At 37.7% G+C, this 16,963-nt stretch overlaps 1 protein-coding gene across 1 annotated transcript in view; it reads right to left on the bottom strand.

The window, feature by feature from the left end:
• Window positions 1–16,963, bottom strand: part of Cpne8 (copine 8) — a 214,695-nt gene that overhangs the window by 138,551 nt on the left and 59,181 nt on the right. Inside the window, exon 7 of the mRNA XM_010629775.2 lies at window positions 3,482–3,558. Within this exon, the coding sequence (XP_010628077.1) occupies window positions 3,482–3,558 (77 nt within the window). The remainder of the gene's footprint in view (window positions 1–3,481; window positions 3,559–16,963) is intronic.

Genomic DNA, 16,963 nt, shown 5'->3' with positions numbered 1-16,963 from the left:
TTAGGAGTTGCCTGTCACTGAGCTCACTGTCAGAGAAGAAAAAGTAATCCTCCTGACCCTGCATCACCAATATTCTCCCTGGCTTCATGCTTTCCTCTGAAGCCATCACATCTTCCTCTGAAATATCCCGAGTCTTCCTAGCTTCCCATACCACTTCACCATGTGTGCATCACACAGACTCGGGAACAAAGTCAACTATACGGGAAAGTCAGCAAGGATGAACCTGGACTCTGAAACCGTCCGTGGAGAGGGCCCCTTCCTCTGAAGGGCTGCTCTGACACGACGGGCAGGTAAAGCTCCCAGAGGCAGTATAACCCTCCACCCAAACGTACTTTTGCAAACAAAAAGCACGAACGGTTTTGAGTTTTGTCATTTGGAGTTGAGGTAAGAGAACAAACTGTCACTCATGTAGAAGCTCTGTCTTCACTTGCAAGCACTTAACTTCATGCTTAACACCATGTTCCAGTGCAACTTGTTCTTCAGTCCATACACTCTTCAGATTCACACCTTTCTCACTGCTCAAATTCTCAAAAACGCCAGTCTTCTCAAGCAAGAGGGTGAGGGACTACAAAATTTCTCGAAACCACTGGTCAACAGCTGAGATGACAACACCTGAGTAGATCACTGGATACTTTAAGTAACAAAACCAAATGCTCTTCCACTGGCAAAGTAATCGTATTGTTTCACTCTATTTTTTTTTTTTTTTTTTGGTATTAGGGATCAAACTCAGGCCCTTGCACTTGTGAGTCAGGTGCCAGAACCACTGAGCTAAATCACCTCTCTGGGATCTTTCCTCTGTTCCATTTACCTAATGGAACTCAGCTCATTTAATTCCCTCACACAATAAGCGCCTGTTCTGCAATTCCTATAGTGCTATTCTTTCCTTCCCTTTTGTATTCAGTCTCTGTGCTACACTCAAGACCTGCATTTCATTACCCACTCAGCACTTACCAGCTGAGCTTTCTCTTAGAAATATCTAAAACTCTCCCCCTGTGCAATGAGCCTACTTCTAAACCTTTTCTTAATGTGTATGTGTCTGTGAAGACTGTTCAGCAAGGTCAAACACTGCATAAAAGATTACTTACATACATACTCTTATTTTTGCACTACTAGGGAGTAAACCCAGAGCCTTCACACTGAACTATATCCCCAGTTTTGTTTTGCTTTGCCTTGTTTTTTTCACTCCAGTACCAGGGATCGAACTTAGGACCTCATGCTTACAAGGCAGGCACGTTACCACTGAGCCAAATCCCTGGCCCACATACATGCTCTTAGAAAATGAATGAATTGCACATGTTTCCATAAGAGATGGAACACTGACACTTTCGATAGTTATCTAAAATCCCAAATACCCTACTGATAAAGCACAGCATGTGGCTTCACTAGATCCCAATCATAAAAACGGTTGCAAATCTGCCGACTCCTGCTACCTCATCTCAGCCCCAGCGTTAGCAAAAGTCCTACGCCCAGCTCATCCTTTCTCATTAAGTAAAATGACTGCCACTCAACGACCAGGAAGTTCCCCGCAACACTTGCACTGTCTTCCAATTGCTATTGTAGATATCTTCACCTCTGAGCATGAGTTAGTGTTCCCTGGTTTCGTCCAGTGGAAGTTTTCAATCAGTGGACCAACAGCCACCCTCTTATGTTCTACTTTATTTACCAATAGCCAGACCAGTACAACAATATCAACTTAACATTTTTCAAAACAATAAATAGGATTGCATTATTTTCACTGCGAAAAATTATTTGTAATTCAGTTTTCTAAAATTAGAATGATGATTTCCTTCTACAGAGAAAACAGAGCTATTAGATTTTTTCCAGTAAAATCATCAATTTAAAAATATGAATGTCAGCTCATAAAAATCTTTATATTTTATTGCCATGGTCTGAAATGAAAAGTTGATATTTTATTTGCTTTTCTTTTATCTTACGTAATATTAAATGTACCTTTAAAAGGCTGCTGTATATATCAATTATTTTTATCACCAAAAAAAAAAAAAAGAAGGTAAACTGGGCATAGTGGCACACACCAACTAGCCCAGTTACTCAGGAGGCTGAGGCAGGAAGAGTCACAAGTGCCATGACAGTCTGGAAACTTAAGAAAACCCTGTTTCAACATAAAAAAAAAGTCAGAGGAAGTAGCTAGACTTAGGGGATCTTCCAAGAATCCCTGTGGGCTCTACTAGAAAATACAGTAAGAATCATACACATTTAATAAAATAGTTTTATTAGCTGTATAGATTGCTTACCACTAGTTATTAACATGAGCATAAATGCATTTTAATAATAAACATCAAATCCTATAATTACAGGGAAATAATCGCACAAGAAAATAATATTTAAAGGGGTGATGTGCGTAAGTTTTCAAACTAACATTTGGTAATGGTTTTCTAAGAAAATCAAGTTAAATAAAAGAAGTTCAAATTAATAGACTTCTTATTAGCTTAAGAAATTTCTATGTAGAACAGGACACATTAAGCAAAAAGTTCAATTTTATGCAGAGTATGAAAAGGATACATTGGCCATTTCTAGTATTAGATGTCAGAAATGAACAGATTCATGAGGTTCTGACATATTTATTTTGTGACTTTGAGATTTTTTGTGTTTTAGGGAAAGATCTCACTATTCAGTCCAGGATGGCCTTGAACTCCCTGTGTAGCCCAGGCTGGCCCCAAACTCATGGCACTCATCCTGCCTTAGCCTGCTGAGTGCTGGAATTGAGTTTGAAATTCTAAAAGAATTATGAAATCAGAGACTTTCCAAAACCTGTTGATCATTGTGATTGGTTCTGTAACTGCTGTATTGTTCTGAGATCTTCTGATTTTTGTAAAGAGATAGATGAACTGAAATAATCAGGATTAGGAAGGGAAAGGAAGGAGGAAGTAGAGAGGAAAGGCACATAGAAAACTTCTAGAATTTGTTTCTCTCTTACTTTAAACTGGAGAAAATAGGATCATTCCATGCAATTGTCCCAAAAGCTAAATATGATGCCAGTAATTGGAGAAGATGGAAGGTATAATTCACAAAAATTGCCTCCTCTCAATATATACAAACATATAGCTTTCTCTATGGATTGCTTTTATATCAAAACTTATTACTGAAATCTCCACCACCAAAACATATTCATTGAACACAGGCACAAAGGCAATGGTACCTATGGCTCCTAACGAAAAGGAATAAAATCTCGTTTTCAACAAATTCAAAATCGAACAATTATCCATGAAACCAAAGGAAAGCAACACATTTCCTTGTTAAAATTTAATCATTTCATCCTGTGAACATTTTTTAGTGCGGCCTACTGCAGCAGAAGTATAAGAGATTCTTTACAAATATGTTAAAATTAATTATTGGAAGAAAAAAATTGCAACAAGATTTTAAGACCCACTTCTGATCTACAACTATGTATTTATAAATTTCAAATTGCCAAAAGAGAAATGGAAAGCTTGGCATTTGATTTTCTGAATTAGAAAATACTTACACTATTGGTTTTTCCAGGCGACTTCCCTGTGATCCAACAATCTCCCCCAGGGTACAAAACACTTGTCCCAGAAAGTCCTAAAATAGATAAAAGCATGAAAGCTCATAAGTCCCCAAACTATTTTTACAGTATACATTTTGTATTTCACATTTGCATTTTTATTGCTAAAATACTGAATTTCTAGCCTCCAAAAGTAAACAAAATAAGCCCAATATGAATTTATTTTAGCAAGTAGCTTTCCTAAAAGTCTGTATAGGGTTTGCACTTAATGCTACTGCATTTTTTTTTCTTTATGTTTTAAACTGCAATAAAAATGGAAAAATTTGTGAGGTTTGGAATGCCAATTGGCTTAACTTTGGAAGTCTCTGAAATGTCTAACCTGTTGGTTGAGGGGAAAAAAATCAAGAATACCCACAATTGCAGGGCGTGGTGGCAAATGCCTGTAATCCCAGCACTCCAGAGGCTGAGGCAGGAGGATCGCTGTGAGTTGGAGACCAGCCTGAGCTACATAGTGAGTCCCAGGTCAGTCTAACTACATAGTGAGACCCTGTCTCAAAAAAAAAAAAAGAATGCCCATAGCAGAGTTAGTTAATGATCCCCACGGACCAGTTAGGTAAAGGTGGTATGAAGTAGGGGCCCAACCAGGGTCTGCAAACACACTGCCAGGTATCTATTTCCACACCACCACTGACCACCTGCTGCCACAGGCAATTAGTTTCACCCGATGCTTCCTCTATGAATGGTACTAGAAACCCTTTACAGAGTTGTTTTGAGGATTCAACAAGTTATTTCTTGAGTTATGATTAGCATAGAGTAAGTACCTAAAAGGATGTTAAGTAAAATAGATACAATATAACATACAATAGATACAACAGAAACATACAACTAGAAAATTAGTATTTTCAAGATATAGAATAACAGAAAATGGAGAGATCTGAATTTCACATATAAAAATAATATTCAAGAGGGTTTTTAAAAAATTTTCTAAGTAATCAGTAAATAGCAGAACCAGTTCATATGTTCTGATGCTAGACTGATATGCTACCCAAGAATTTAAAGACCTTAAATAAAATGCAACCTCACATATTCATAGAAAAATGGTTATAACACCATCTGGATTTGTGGGTAAAGAAAACAGGGAGCTGTTTCAGGAAGAAACACAACCCTGTTCAGTTTACCCCAATGAGGTGCAATCAAAAACTAGGGTGAATTGTTTAAGAATAATTTGTCAATCTTTTTTAAAAAGTGAATTACATATGTAATTAAAAAATTGACAAACTATTCTTAAACATTTACCCTTCACTGAGATTCCATCTCACCCCACAAAGAATGGCTGCTATCAATAAATCAAACAATAACAAATGTTGGTGGGGTTGTGGGGAGAAAGGAATCCTTCTCCATTGTTGGTGGGAGTGCAGACTGGTGCAACCCACTACAGAAATCAATATGGAGATATCTCAAAGAGCTGGGACTAGAGGTTCCATTTGACCCAGCCATTCCTCTGCTGGGTATCTTTCCAAAAGAATTAAAGGAATCATACCAGAATGATATACGCGCAGTTATGTTTATAGTGGCACAGTTTGTAATAGCTAAATCTTGGAAACAGCCCATTTACCCATCAGTTGGGGACTGGATAAAGAAGATGTGTTTTCTATAATAAAATGGAATACTACTCAGCCATAAAGAATGAGAAATTAGATTCATTCATAGGAAAATGGATACATATTGAGGATATACGCCTAAGTGAAATAAATAAGTCACACATGCGTAAATACCGAATAATTTCTCTGGTGTGAAAAACTATAATAGTACATAAGATCCTAATGAGATAATTGACAATGTGAAATAGGAAGAAAAGGGCTAAAGGTGTAGGGAAAGTGGGAAGGCTAGGGGAAAGGTAATAAAGGAAAAGGAAAAAATATAAGAAAATGAAAAAAATGGAAATAAAGTGTTTGTAAGTGGGGAGGATAAGAGGTGGTGAAGGGAGGGCAGGTACAAGGGGGAAAAATGAGAACCAAGATCTGTCATGTAAAGGTACAAGATCCCAGTGATGAATGTAACTGTACTGTATACCTAAAATATACCCATAAACTCAATGAGGAAAAAAAAAAGTGAATTACAGTGAAAGACACACTGCCATTAATCTCCCCCAAAACACTCCTCCTTGCATTAAACAGACATCCCACCGTCCTTCCTACTTTCTGAAGCAACTCTGCAAGTCCTCTTCCGTTAGTGTCTTTAGTTGTGTTGCCATGGCTGCCTCGATGTCCAGAATCAATTTAAAATGTTTGCTTTCCATGCTCATTTTCCCCATGGGAAAGAGCCAGATCTAGTAAACAAGGTGGTTGAGAACTACATAATGTTTTTAAGAACCTGCCTTCCCCTTGGGTTTTGGAGGGCACTCGGCAGCAGCATTCACTGTATTTTTGAAAAGAGACCTTCAGAAATGCTTCAGAAAGTAGCAAAACTGATAGGCTAAGTACGTACGTATGAAGGAAGGGGTAACAGTTTGAGGCTAATTGATGGCCATGTATCTTTTACTATAATTTTTTAAATTTAAATAGTCACTGTAAATTCTGAACATCCCTTATATGACTCAAAGAATTACTTTTCCCTAAAGGAGAATTCAGATCTCCCTGAATTGCTTGTGCAGTGAACTGGCTCAGGAGAAGTCCTAAAAAGGATGAACAAAAGACTAACAAAAAAGAAAAAGAAAAATCATTACCAAATACAGCAATCAAATCTACTTATTAAATCTATAGGGCCTTACACTACTTCTCTGAAGTAAGAGACAAGACTGTTCTCAAAAATAAACAAACAATACCACTCATTCTTAGGAACTAGTCTCAGCCCCGCTCTCCAGGTGAGACAGCTGAGGCACAGAGAAAGTAAGTAATTCAGAGTTATGGTATAGATAAGCTGGGCAGACTAAATCCAAGGCTCGCTCACCTACATACTATGACAGAACTTGCCGGTTCTCTGCTCCTACACCGACAAGAAAAATGAGACCCAGCTACAGAAAGCCTAAGAAGCTACAGAAGTAAAAACCACGTTATACAGTGGGAAAAAAGAGGAGCGAAGAACACTCTGTAAACTATGATTGCCTGGGAAACATTTTTCCAAAAGAAGGAAGTCTTGAGGACCAGTTAGGAATTTGGTTGTGAAGAAGAGCAATGGAAAGAAACTAGTCTCAGAGAACAGATCAGAGTTACAGGTTAAGGAAGAAGTGAGAAAATGAGCTCACGGAGATGAAATGCCAGACTAAGGAAGACCCTCTGGGCTACACTGCCTTAAGTGGCCTTAGCAAAATCAGAAGCAACCAGAAGCTGTGGCCGCGCAGAGCCACCTTTTGAACAGTGCATTCGGACACACATGGTGCACAGCACCTCTGCACAGTGGACCGAGGCGGGAGGGGAATCTGGAACCCAGACCCATCAGAAGGCTGCAGCCGTTAAGCAGAAGCCAAGTGTTGAGACCCAAACCAAGGTTGTAGCAAATGTTAAGGAACACTGCACAAAAGAATGACTGTTTTTGAACAGGATAGGAGTTGGGTGGGAACAGCATTGGGGAGAGAGGCTCTGAACCAACGCCTCTAATCTCAGCACTTGGGAGGCTAAGTCAGGAGGACCGAAAGTTCAAGGCCAGGCTAGGCTATATGGCAAAACCTCCCCTCAACAAAAACTAAACAAGTTAAAAAAAAAAAATGAATTTAAATAGAACCTGATGACTGACCCATGGCTGGCTATTCCATCAAAAAAGTGTAAATTAATTAAGATTCACTTTTAAGTATGCAAAAAGAACTTAATGCTCTAACTGATTTAAAACAAATATCCTTACCAGTATACCATTACCAACTTCAAAACAGATTTTACAATATAGGAGCCTAAAAAACTTAAATTTTTCTAAATCTCATGACAGCCAGATACAGTTGAACATTGGACACTAGCAATATTTTACTGCCTTTCTGAATCAGGTATGAAAAACACACCTGGGGCATTCTAGAACTTTTTGCGAATAATAGTAATATTAATGAGCAGCTGCAAACATTACATGTTAATGAATTAGGCAAATGGAATAACTAGTCTCAGGAAATGATGTGTGCTACATTCTAGAAAACAAAATCTGTATATTGAGCATATTTAACTTAGGGTTCACACCTACTAGATAACAGAAGATGCCATCACTGAATCATCACTGCTGAACAAAAAGAAAATTAAGATAACTAAATTAATAAAAATATGCACCAAGAATTATGGTGTGCATGTAGGTATTTTATACTTACTACACATTTTTCCCCATATATTTATAGCATTTATGGAATTGTTTTATGTTTCTGTGTCTATGTGTAATGCCTACCATGCGACAATATTTACTATTCACTGTGCAAAAGTTAACGCATAATACTGATCAGTCACGGTGTGGAAAAGTTGTAATGAAATCATATTTCAGCTACCTTAATGGTTCAGACCTCCTGTGTATTTTAATGACATTAGTAGTATCAATGGTTACTTTAGGCTCTTTTGGAAAAGATGCAAATAAAGCTAAGCTATAATATGAGATGCTTTGCTGTCTCACTCAAGTGCTGTGTTCAGGTTGGCCGGACATAATTAGATCACAAAAATCTTTCCAGGCCCATTTCTTCAATCTTAATCCACATATAGACCAAATTTTGCTTGCAGCGTCTCTGGTAGTTAGGGAAGATGTGTCCGTTTATTCATTTTAGCAATTGGGCTTTCCCTAAACTGACCATGAAGTCAGTACATACTTGTTTGAGTGAATTATTACTTCATAGTTGAAATAAGAGGCTAACAGAACTTAGTTCTGGAATCGGTTTAAATATATGCAATTAATATTGTTAGTAAAACATAGGATGTATTCCAGCACTCTTAAATTATATCCCAACGCCTCAGTTTGGTATGCTGATATTGAAGCTTAAAGACCTAATAGTTTGATGTGAAAGAGAAAGTAGAAAAGCAAAGAGCACAGAAATACAAAGCACTGTATAACAATAACTTGAGTTTTACATTCTGTCGATCATCTTAACAACTTAAACAAATAATTAGAAGGATTATTTCCGCAGCACTTTAAATCTAAATTTATATCTAACAAATAGCTCTATGTCCAAGGAAGCACTGCTATATTATCAGGTTCCAGTTGATCATAATCCAAGTATATTTGTTTCTCTTTTCCTTCTCAGTAATATACAAGAGAACGTCTGCTTATTTTTTCAAATTTATTATCTTAATTCTTTCTTAAATACCAGTATTTGCTGATCAATTCTCTCCACCTAAATTTTATTTTAAAATACAGCTTGTACGTGTACAGTATCCATTCATAATTCACGCATGTAAATGAAGTTTATTTACAGGAAAAGAACTGGTTGTGCTTGTTGGTTGGTTCGTAGGCTTCCTAGCTTGCCTGCCAGATGCAAATGTTAATTTTTCCTATACATCCTTTTTAAAAAGATCGCATACATACGCACATGCATTTGTTTTGCAAAGTAGTATAATTTACTCCTTTGAATAAATAGTAACATGCTCCTAAATAAATGAGAAGTACATTGGTCTACACTAGGTACAAACCACTTACTGATGTCTGTAGACCTCAGTTTCCTAATCTATAATGTACACAAAATATTACCTACCTAATGGGTTGCTAGAAAGCTAAAAAAGACAATATAGGTAAATAATATATCAAAGCACTGCATATATATGCACAAGCATCTAATAATATGTCTTCTTTAACCTCCTACTTCCCTGGGTTAAAATTACTATACACACTGTACTCAAAACTTGCTACAAGAGTCTAATACAGGAGATTCTATTTGCTATTAAAACAAAAATATTTTCTTTTCTGAAGCTGAATTACAGGCGCAGTCAATACATTTTTGTTTAAACAAATGCTCACTGTAAAAGTGAGTATGAAATCTAAACACATTTTATTCAACTTGCCTGTTGATCAGTATACATTTAAATACATATGTAAAAGAACGAAATTCTGAAAACAATGGTATGCTTGAACCATGAAGCACTGACTGCAAAGAAAAATTCTGATTTCTATACTACTTTAAAGTAATTAGCACATGTAATTTACAATTAATATTATTACACACAATTTCACAAGCATTCAATGTATAGCATTTCTCCTAAAAGTTTCACAGAAGATAACAGTTAAATGACTTTCCTATTACATAAGTGATCAATGAGAATCTGAAAATATAGTTTCCCTAATTAATAGATAATTTAGATTAAAAGCCATTCAGTAGTTTTATTGGTAGCTCAGTTTTAATACAGTACAGTCCAGTTGGGTGTAGTCAACTATTTAGGAGCTGATCAATAGATTTTTTCAAGACATAGAATTGCTATTTGCTTCATTGTGGTTTTTCTACCAATTTTGTGGTTGTTTAACTGGTTTGTAGTCATTTATATTGGGTAATAAGAGCAAGAGAAAATGAGTGATTAAAATTATCTTGCCTTTTGTAACCTTCTAGCCACTGTGATTTAAAAAAATGGTGAGAAAATGAAAACTCATACTACCTATAAAAAATTTTTTTTTTGCTAGTGATCCCTGCTAACACTTACTTTGTATTTAATTAATTCACAAAAGTCAAACCAGAAATAAAGACTAGAGTGTGGCTTGGTTATACTGTACACTATACAGTATATGAGAATCATTTTTAAAAATCAAACATGCTACTTCTTGGGCATCAGGCAAGCTCAGCATAGAATGAATAGGTTCAGTATTTTAGTAGAAACAACTTGTCACATTTTAACATTCTAATAAAACAATTTGTTTCAAAGCAAAGATTTGTCTTTTCTTTGTATTTATGTATGTTACTGGGGAATAAACCCAGGACTTTCACACTAAAGTATATCCCCAGTCCTTCCTTTGTTATTTTGAGACATGGTCATACTAAGTCACTAAGTTCTACTGGGCTCAAACTTGTGACCTCCTGTCTGAGGTACTAACAGTGTTTGGATTACAGGCATGTGCCACTCCACCTGGCTAAGGGACAGTCTGAAACGCTACAATTGTACTTATTATAACTGAAAGAGTGCTAAAGGTACTATCATCAAGCCTACCTCAGGCCTTATCTCCACCTCCGTCTCAAAGTCTAACACAGATTCTCCCAGACCCTCTTAAAAATGTAAATGGAAACATAATCCATATATAGAACATACATCAGCCATATATGCTTTAGCCTGAATATGTTTATGAGGCTCTCATCAGCTAAGATCTAGCAAGAAGGCTACATAGAGAAAGAAAGTTTTTATTTAGCGGGCATCAGAGAATTACATGGCTGGCCCTCAGGCAAGGCCTCTCCATGGTGACAACTAACAAAGTTTCTCAGTAGAATGAGAGGGAGAACTACATGAATATCTGCGGCAAAGAACACCAGTGGGAGAAAAAGCAAGAACAAATCCCTGAGACAATAACACACCTGGGTGCTGATAGAAAAGTAAGAGCACCAGTGTGTTAAAAGAGAGTAAGTGAGTTCCAGGTCAGTCTCAACTACATAGTGAAACCCTGTCTCAAAAAAAAAAAAAAAAAGAGTAAGCACAGAGAATGGCAGAAGAGGTCACCAGGACCCGAGCACTGGCCACAATTTCATCCTAGGTGTGGAGGAGCCCATTGGTGGGCTCGCACTGGATGTCTTCACTGGCTTCGACAGTGGTAACCTGGCCGAGTTTCTTACACCAAATCTCTAAATCTTGAAGTTCCCCAAGAGTCCACTGTACTATTTTCTCCATTTACACTACCTTTAGATGAGTCTGGGCTCCAACTTTATTGATTCATGGTTGCCAAATCCAAATCTATAGTTTCCAGACATTACCTAACCACCATCCCCAAATTGATGGTTACAGAAGGACTCAAACTCAACACAAACCTGGTCTTACTCCTGGCCTCTCAATTCTCACCCTTTTCCTCAATCTCTTCCTCCCCATTTTACTCCATTGCAAGAATCACATTGTTACTTGCCCAGCTGTTCTCACCAGGAGCTGTAACCTAGGAGCCATTCTAATTTTATTGTTACATCTGACATCAGCAATCACATCACCAATATATATTCCAATTCTCATCACTTCTTGCACTTTGATAGCTTTAGCAAATCACATACTATTTATCTACAATAGACACACGATTGTACACCTTAATTCCAATCATGCTTCTCCATCCCATTCTCCACTTAATCTACCACAGTCACTATTTAAATGCATACATCAGAACTTCTCCCTCCAAGAACATCCATTAAAAGGCAAAACAAAACCCAAACATCTTTTTAAACCACAGCCTACAAATCCCCAAATCACCTGATTCATATGTTCCCTTGCAACTATTTCATCCTACTCTCCTTAGCATTCTTAATGCTTTAAAAATGGTCGCCATCTTGCTGCCAAAGCTACATACCAAACTACTTCCGGTCTCTAGGTCTTTGTCTTCCTTCTGCCTGGGATGCTTCTTCCCTAGATTTTCAGTATCTCCTCCTCCTCCTCAGGAGTATGCGCTCAGTGAGAAAACTGGGGTAGAAGCAAGCTGCTTTGCTGAGGGGCACCTCAGCTTCTAGCTAATGTTACTTTTCCAGTAACTCTCACACACTATTACTATCTTGTTAATATGAGTGATACAAAGAAAATATATTATCCTAATCATTAAACTGAACTCATGTTTAATGAATAAATAAATCGGCCCAACTCACCTCCCAGACTACAAAGTACAAGCTGCTTGAGGACAGTTTGCTTATTTCTTATTCATTGGACAGACCCCACCACTGCCCTGGAATCTATCATTTAACTGACTATAGGAATATAGAGAGGGAGGGAGAGAGGGAGAGAGAGCTGAAGGTACTATGCATACACATTAAAATTTAGTTCAGTTATATATAGATTAACATAGTTTCATAGTTTAGTGAAAGTATCCTGCCCTATTTCTGAATCTGTTCTCATGACCAAAAAAAAAAAAAAAGGATTTCATAGTCCAAACACTTAATGTTCAAATGAAAATGTAAAATAAACCAATCTACACGTGGAAATTGACAATGCACAATACTTTGAAAATATACTATAGAAAATACACTATTTCACTGAACGCTAGTGATTCTGCAGCAAAACAAGCCAGTGAGCCATTAACATATTTGAAACAAACGTTTTGGTGAGTGCCTTCTAAGATCAGCCAAGACAGAATGTGTTTTCTTGGATTGCCACATGGGTATGAAATGTTAATACACAAGTACAGTTTCAACATCATCCTAGTCTAACATACCACACAGAATCCTAGATGAAGCAATTATGGGGCTACTATTAATCTTTTCATTAATCATTCAACTGATGCAATTAAATTATGCAAATGAAAGCATGCTATGTCATTCTTTTAATGGCATTAAAAAGACTGAGCTCACTTGTACCCTAAAGAACAAACTTGGAATTCAAAATGCCATGTTTTGTTCATAGTACCTAACATTTCTGAAGGAAAATACTGAAGAGATTTCCTCAGAGAATTGTCAGAGGGATAAATCCTCTCAAGGAACCTGTCACCGGAGTCCATCAGTCTGCACATGGGGCACAATGCTTTCACACCAAAAACTTCTCCATCACCAGCAGAGCCAATTAAAACCATACTCTTGGGCCAGGGATTTAGCTCAGTGGTTTGGTGGCCTGCCTTGCAAGCTCAAGGACCCAAGTTCAATCCCTGGTACCATAAAAAAAAAAAACATACTCTCTTTTGAGCCTCACTCACCTGACATTCACTGTTAGTGTCAGAAATCCAAGGTCCAAATAGTTTCTCTGGTGTGAAAAACTAAAAGTGTAAATAAGATCCAAATTGTATAACTGATTATGTGAAATAGGAAGAAAGGGGATAAGGGTGTAGGGGTTAGTGGGACAGGCATGGGAAAGGAAATAAGGGAAAAGAAAAAATATGAGAAAAGGAAAAAATGGAAACAAAGTCTTTGTAAATAGCGAAGGTGGAAGGGGTAAAGGGAGGACAGGGGTATTGGGAAAAATGAGAACCAAGACCTGTCATGTAAAGGTACAAGATCCCAATGATGAATGTAACTGTACCGTATACTTAAAAAGTACCAATAAACCCAATGAGACAAAAAAAAAAAATCCAAGACACAGTTCTATAGTATATCTCAATTTTTCCTAATAGTATCAAAAATAGATTTTTAACAAGATCCTTAAGCAAAGGACACTTAGAAACCAAGATCCATAGACACCAAGTCATCCTAAAAGACAATTCTTTCAAAATTACCAGAAATTAGAATTTAAACACTTATCATCGCTAGTTCAAGGATTATTTTCTTGCTTCCAAATCCATGTTGTAAAAGATAAATATATGCCTCCACTCTACATGCAAGCCTGGACACTTAGCAGTCTTTTCTAAAAAGTTACAGTTTATAATGCACTTTGTAAATCTGGCAGGTAGACAGCTACAGTATTTAAGAATAGAATCCTCAGGAAACAGATTTAGCTCGTTTATTGGTTCCTCCGATCTTCAAATTGCATTATGACATTCTTTTGGGGTGATTGAGTTAGATACTTTAGCTAAAATCTGTACTTGAGATGCTTTAAAAATGAGGAAGGGCTTTTGCTGTTGATTTCTAATAGGAATTCTCAAGGCAGTCATCTCTTAACAGTTCTTATGGATTCAAAACACACAATTCCTCCTTGTTCGTCATATTTCACCCACTAATTAATCCTGGCACTTACTAACCAATTTTTATTATTAACTAGGCATATTTTAAAAATATAACACAGGTTAAAAAGTGAGACAATATTGAGCATGTGAAGCGAGGCTATGTAATACTTCAGGAAAAGGTAATGAGAATCTGAACTAAGGAAGTAACAGCAAGAAAGGAAAAATCGAATGAACAGGATGCGGTGATTCACTGAATGTGGCAGTGTGATAAAAGGTGTTAATGACACATCTAAATTGCCCAAGTAAACTGTGTTGATGGGTTATTCTCAGGGTAAAATCTAGAGACAGTGAAGTAAGGCTGACACGAAAAGGATCATACATTTCAGAGATTTTAGTTTTATTCTTTGCAGAGTATCTCCTAGAAAATACTTAACAAGCAAATAAGAAACTTGGATTCAGGCACGTACACAGAGGGACAGAGACACAGGAGTCTCAGGATATAGTACAAAAATAACTGAGCTCACCTCAGGAACACACCAAGTGTACTGGGGTGAAAACTAAAAATAAGTTACGAGAAATGCCAATATTAAGCCATATGAGGAGAAAACAAAGCCTTTCAATGATAATGAGTAAACAGAGAGGTAGGAAAGAAGTGAGGGAGAAGACATCAGGGGAAGTAAGCACGTCACATATGGAGGCATCACGTCTGTCCAAAACAACGAGGACATCGGCTACAACAAAGAATGGAGATCAGCCCCTAAACGTTGATCCAACCCACATTCGTAGTCTGAGCAGAAGTGAAAAACCAGAATCCACTTCGTGGCAGTGAAAATGGAAAGGGAAGAAGTTACAGCAGAAACCCAGGCTGATTTTCAGTCGTATTATGATGATCCAACAGGCAAAAGCAGTATGTCAAAAGCAGAACAAAGTGGTAACAAACTAAATATTGTTTTTGTTTTTTTTTTTTTAGGACGAGAGAGGGAAACATAAAATTTTTCTTATGAGGAAAAATAAAAGCTTTCCTGCAGAAGAAATATCTGAAAAGCTTATGTGCATTCATGGCTTCTAGGGTGAACATCTCTGATACGACAATGTTTAATAACTACCAATTATCGAAGGAAGACAGTGTCAGTCGTATCTGAGGTAGACTCCATCCCTGACGCCAGGCAGCAAGATCAGTAAGAGGACCACATGTTACCCCTGCACACACACCCTAGAATAGCCGTGTCTCAGTCACCCTGCTGTTAAGCCCTCGGAATAGTGGCTTGAATAAAGAACCACAGAAACTCTCCTCAGGGAGAAGGGTGACTTGAAAGCCTATACCCAGGAAAAGTTAGGAAGGTGTTATCTTTTCTTTTTTTTTTTTGTTTTTTTTTGTTTTTTGTTTTTTTGAAACAGGGTCTCACTATGTAGTTGAGACTGACCTGGAACTCACTAAGTAGCCCAGGCTGGTCTCGAACTCACAGTGATCCTCCTGCCTCAGCTTCCTGAGTGCTGGGATTACAGGCATGTGCCACCATGCCTGGCAGGAAGGTTACCTTTTCATGGGTGCCATGATGGACAAACACAGATATTTGGTCTTTAGAGAGCAGAAGTTCGGAGGAAAGACAGGGAAAAGAGTATGTGGCTGCAGGAGGGAGAATGAAGTGGAGAGAACAGCTAATACATTTCCAATCCATCCACTATCCCTGTCTGTGGATTCCCCAAGGCCAAGGTGGGTCTCACATTTAGGGGATGCTCCAAACTCCTGTCATGCAGCCTCTCTGTGTGACATGAGTGAATGCATTTCTTTCCTCTCAACTAAAAGATTATGCCAAGAAAATATGATTCCTTTCCTGATTCTCCCAAGAATACTTGGAAAACTTGCAATACAAAACCAGTTTTAAATGTCCAGTCACGATGGTATAAACCTCATAAGAACAAGAAGGCGGGGCAGTGAGCACAACTTCACTGGTAAAGAGCAAGTTGCAGCATTTTTTCAGTTTACAGAAAAATCAATCATTTGGACAAACTCTTCTTTTAATACTTCTTCACAAGATTCTTCTCTCCACCTCATCACACAGAAAAATTCATACCTCCTTTAATGACGATTTTTGATTGCGATTTTTTTTTTTAGCCACCAAATCTAAGCTCTCAATCCCTCACGTCTGTTTCCAGGTTTTATGCTCACTCCTCCCTCTCCTCACTTATGACATTTGCTCTCTAAGCAGCCCTGGAAATCTCATGCCCTTTTACTGTAAGTACCACAAGGCAAAAGTGAAAAATAAACATCTCCAGGTGTGAGTATTAGTCTAGCCGGCCTCCCAACTCAGGCAAAGCTGCCAATTATACAGCTACATACTCAGGCTTCACTTTAGACCTTAGTGGACTCTTTCCCGAAGGTTGTTTTCACCCCCATTCAGCCCCTCTTATTAGGTGGCATAAGTTCAGTCCCACAAGTGAGCAAACAAGCTGATGGACGTCCTTGTTTCATCAGAACATCTTACTCTTAGCCTCCTTTGCTATTCTTGCCTGTTAGCCTGCCAAGCCTGGACATCCTGCTACTAGCAGGCAACAATAAATGGGTAGAAGACAGACAGAAAGCTCAAAACTCACAAAGAACTGCACAGAGCTTGAGAACAGTAACTATATCTATCTTGCTCACACTGTGCCCTCTGTAACTGGTTCGTGCTTGGCCTAAGTTCACTCTCAGGAAATACTGTTCAACAAATAAACTACAAGGAAAACAGAATAATAAATCACTCTGCCTAGGGCCAGGGATTTAACTCAGCAGTGCTGTGCCTGCCTCCCAAGCACAGGGTCCTGAGTTTGAACTGCAGTACCAAAAAAAAAAAAAAAAAAAAA

Source organism: Fukomys damarensis, unplaced genomic scaffold (genome assembly GCF_012274545.1).
Source record: "Fukomys damarensis isolate Sample0158 unplaced genomic scaffold, DMR_v1.0_HiC HiC_scaffold_15, whole genome shotgun sequence".
Taxonomy (NCBI): Eukaryota; Metazoa; Chordata; class Mammalia; order Rodentia; family Bathyergidae; genus Fukomys; species Fukomys damarensis.
This window is presented reverse-complemented; position numbering and strand designations above follow the sequence as displayed.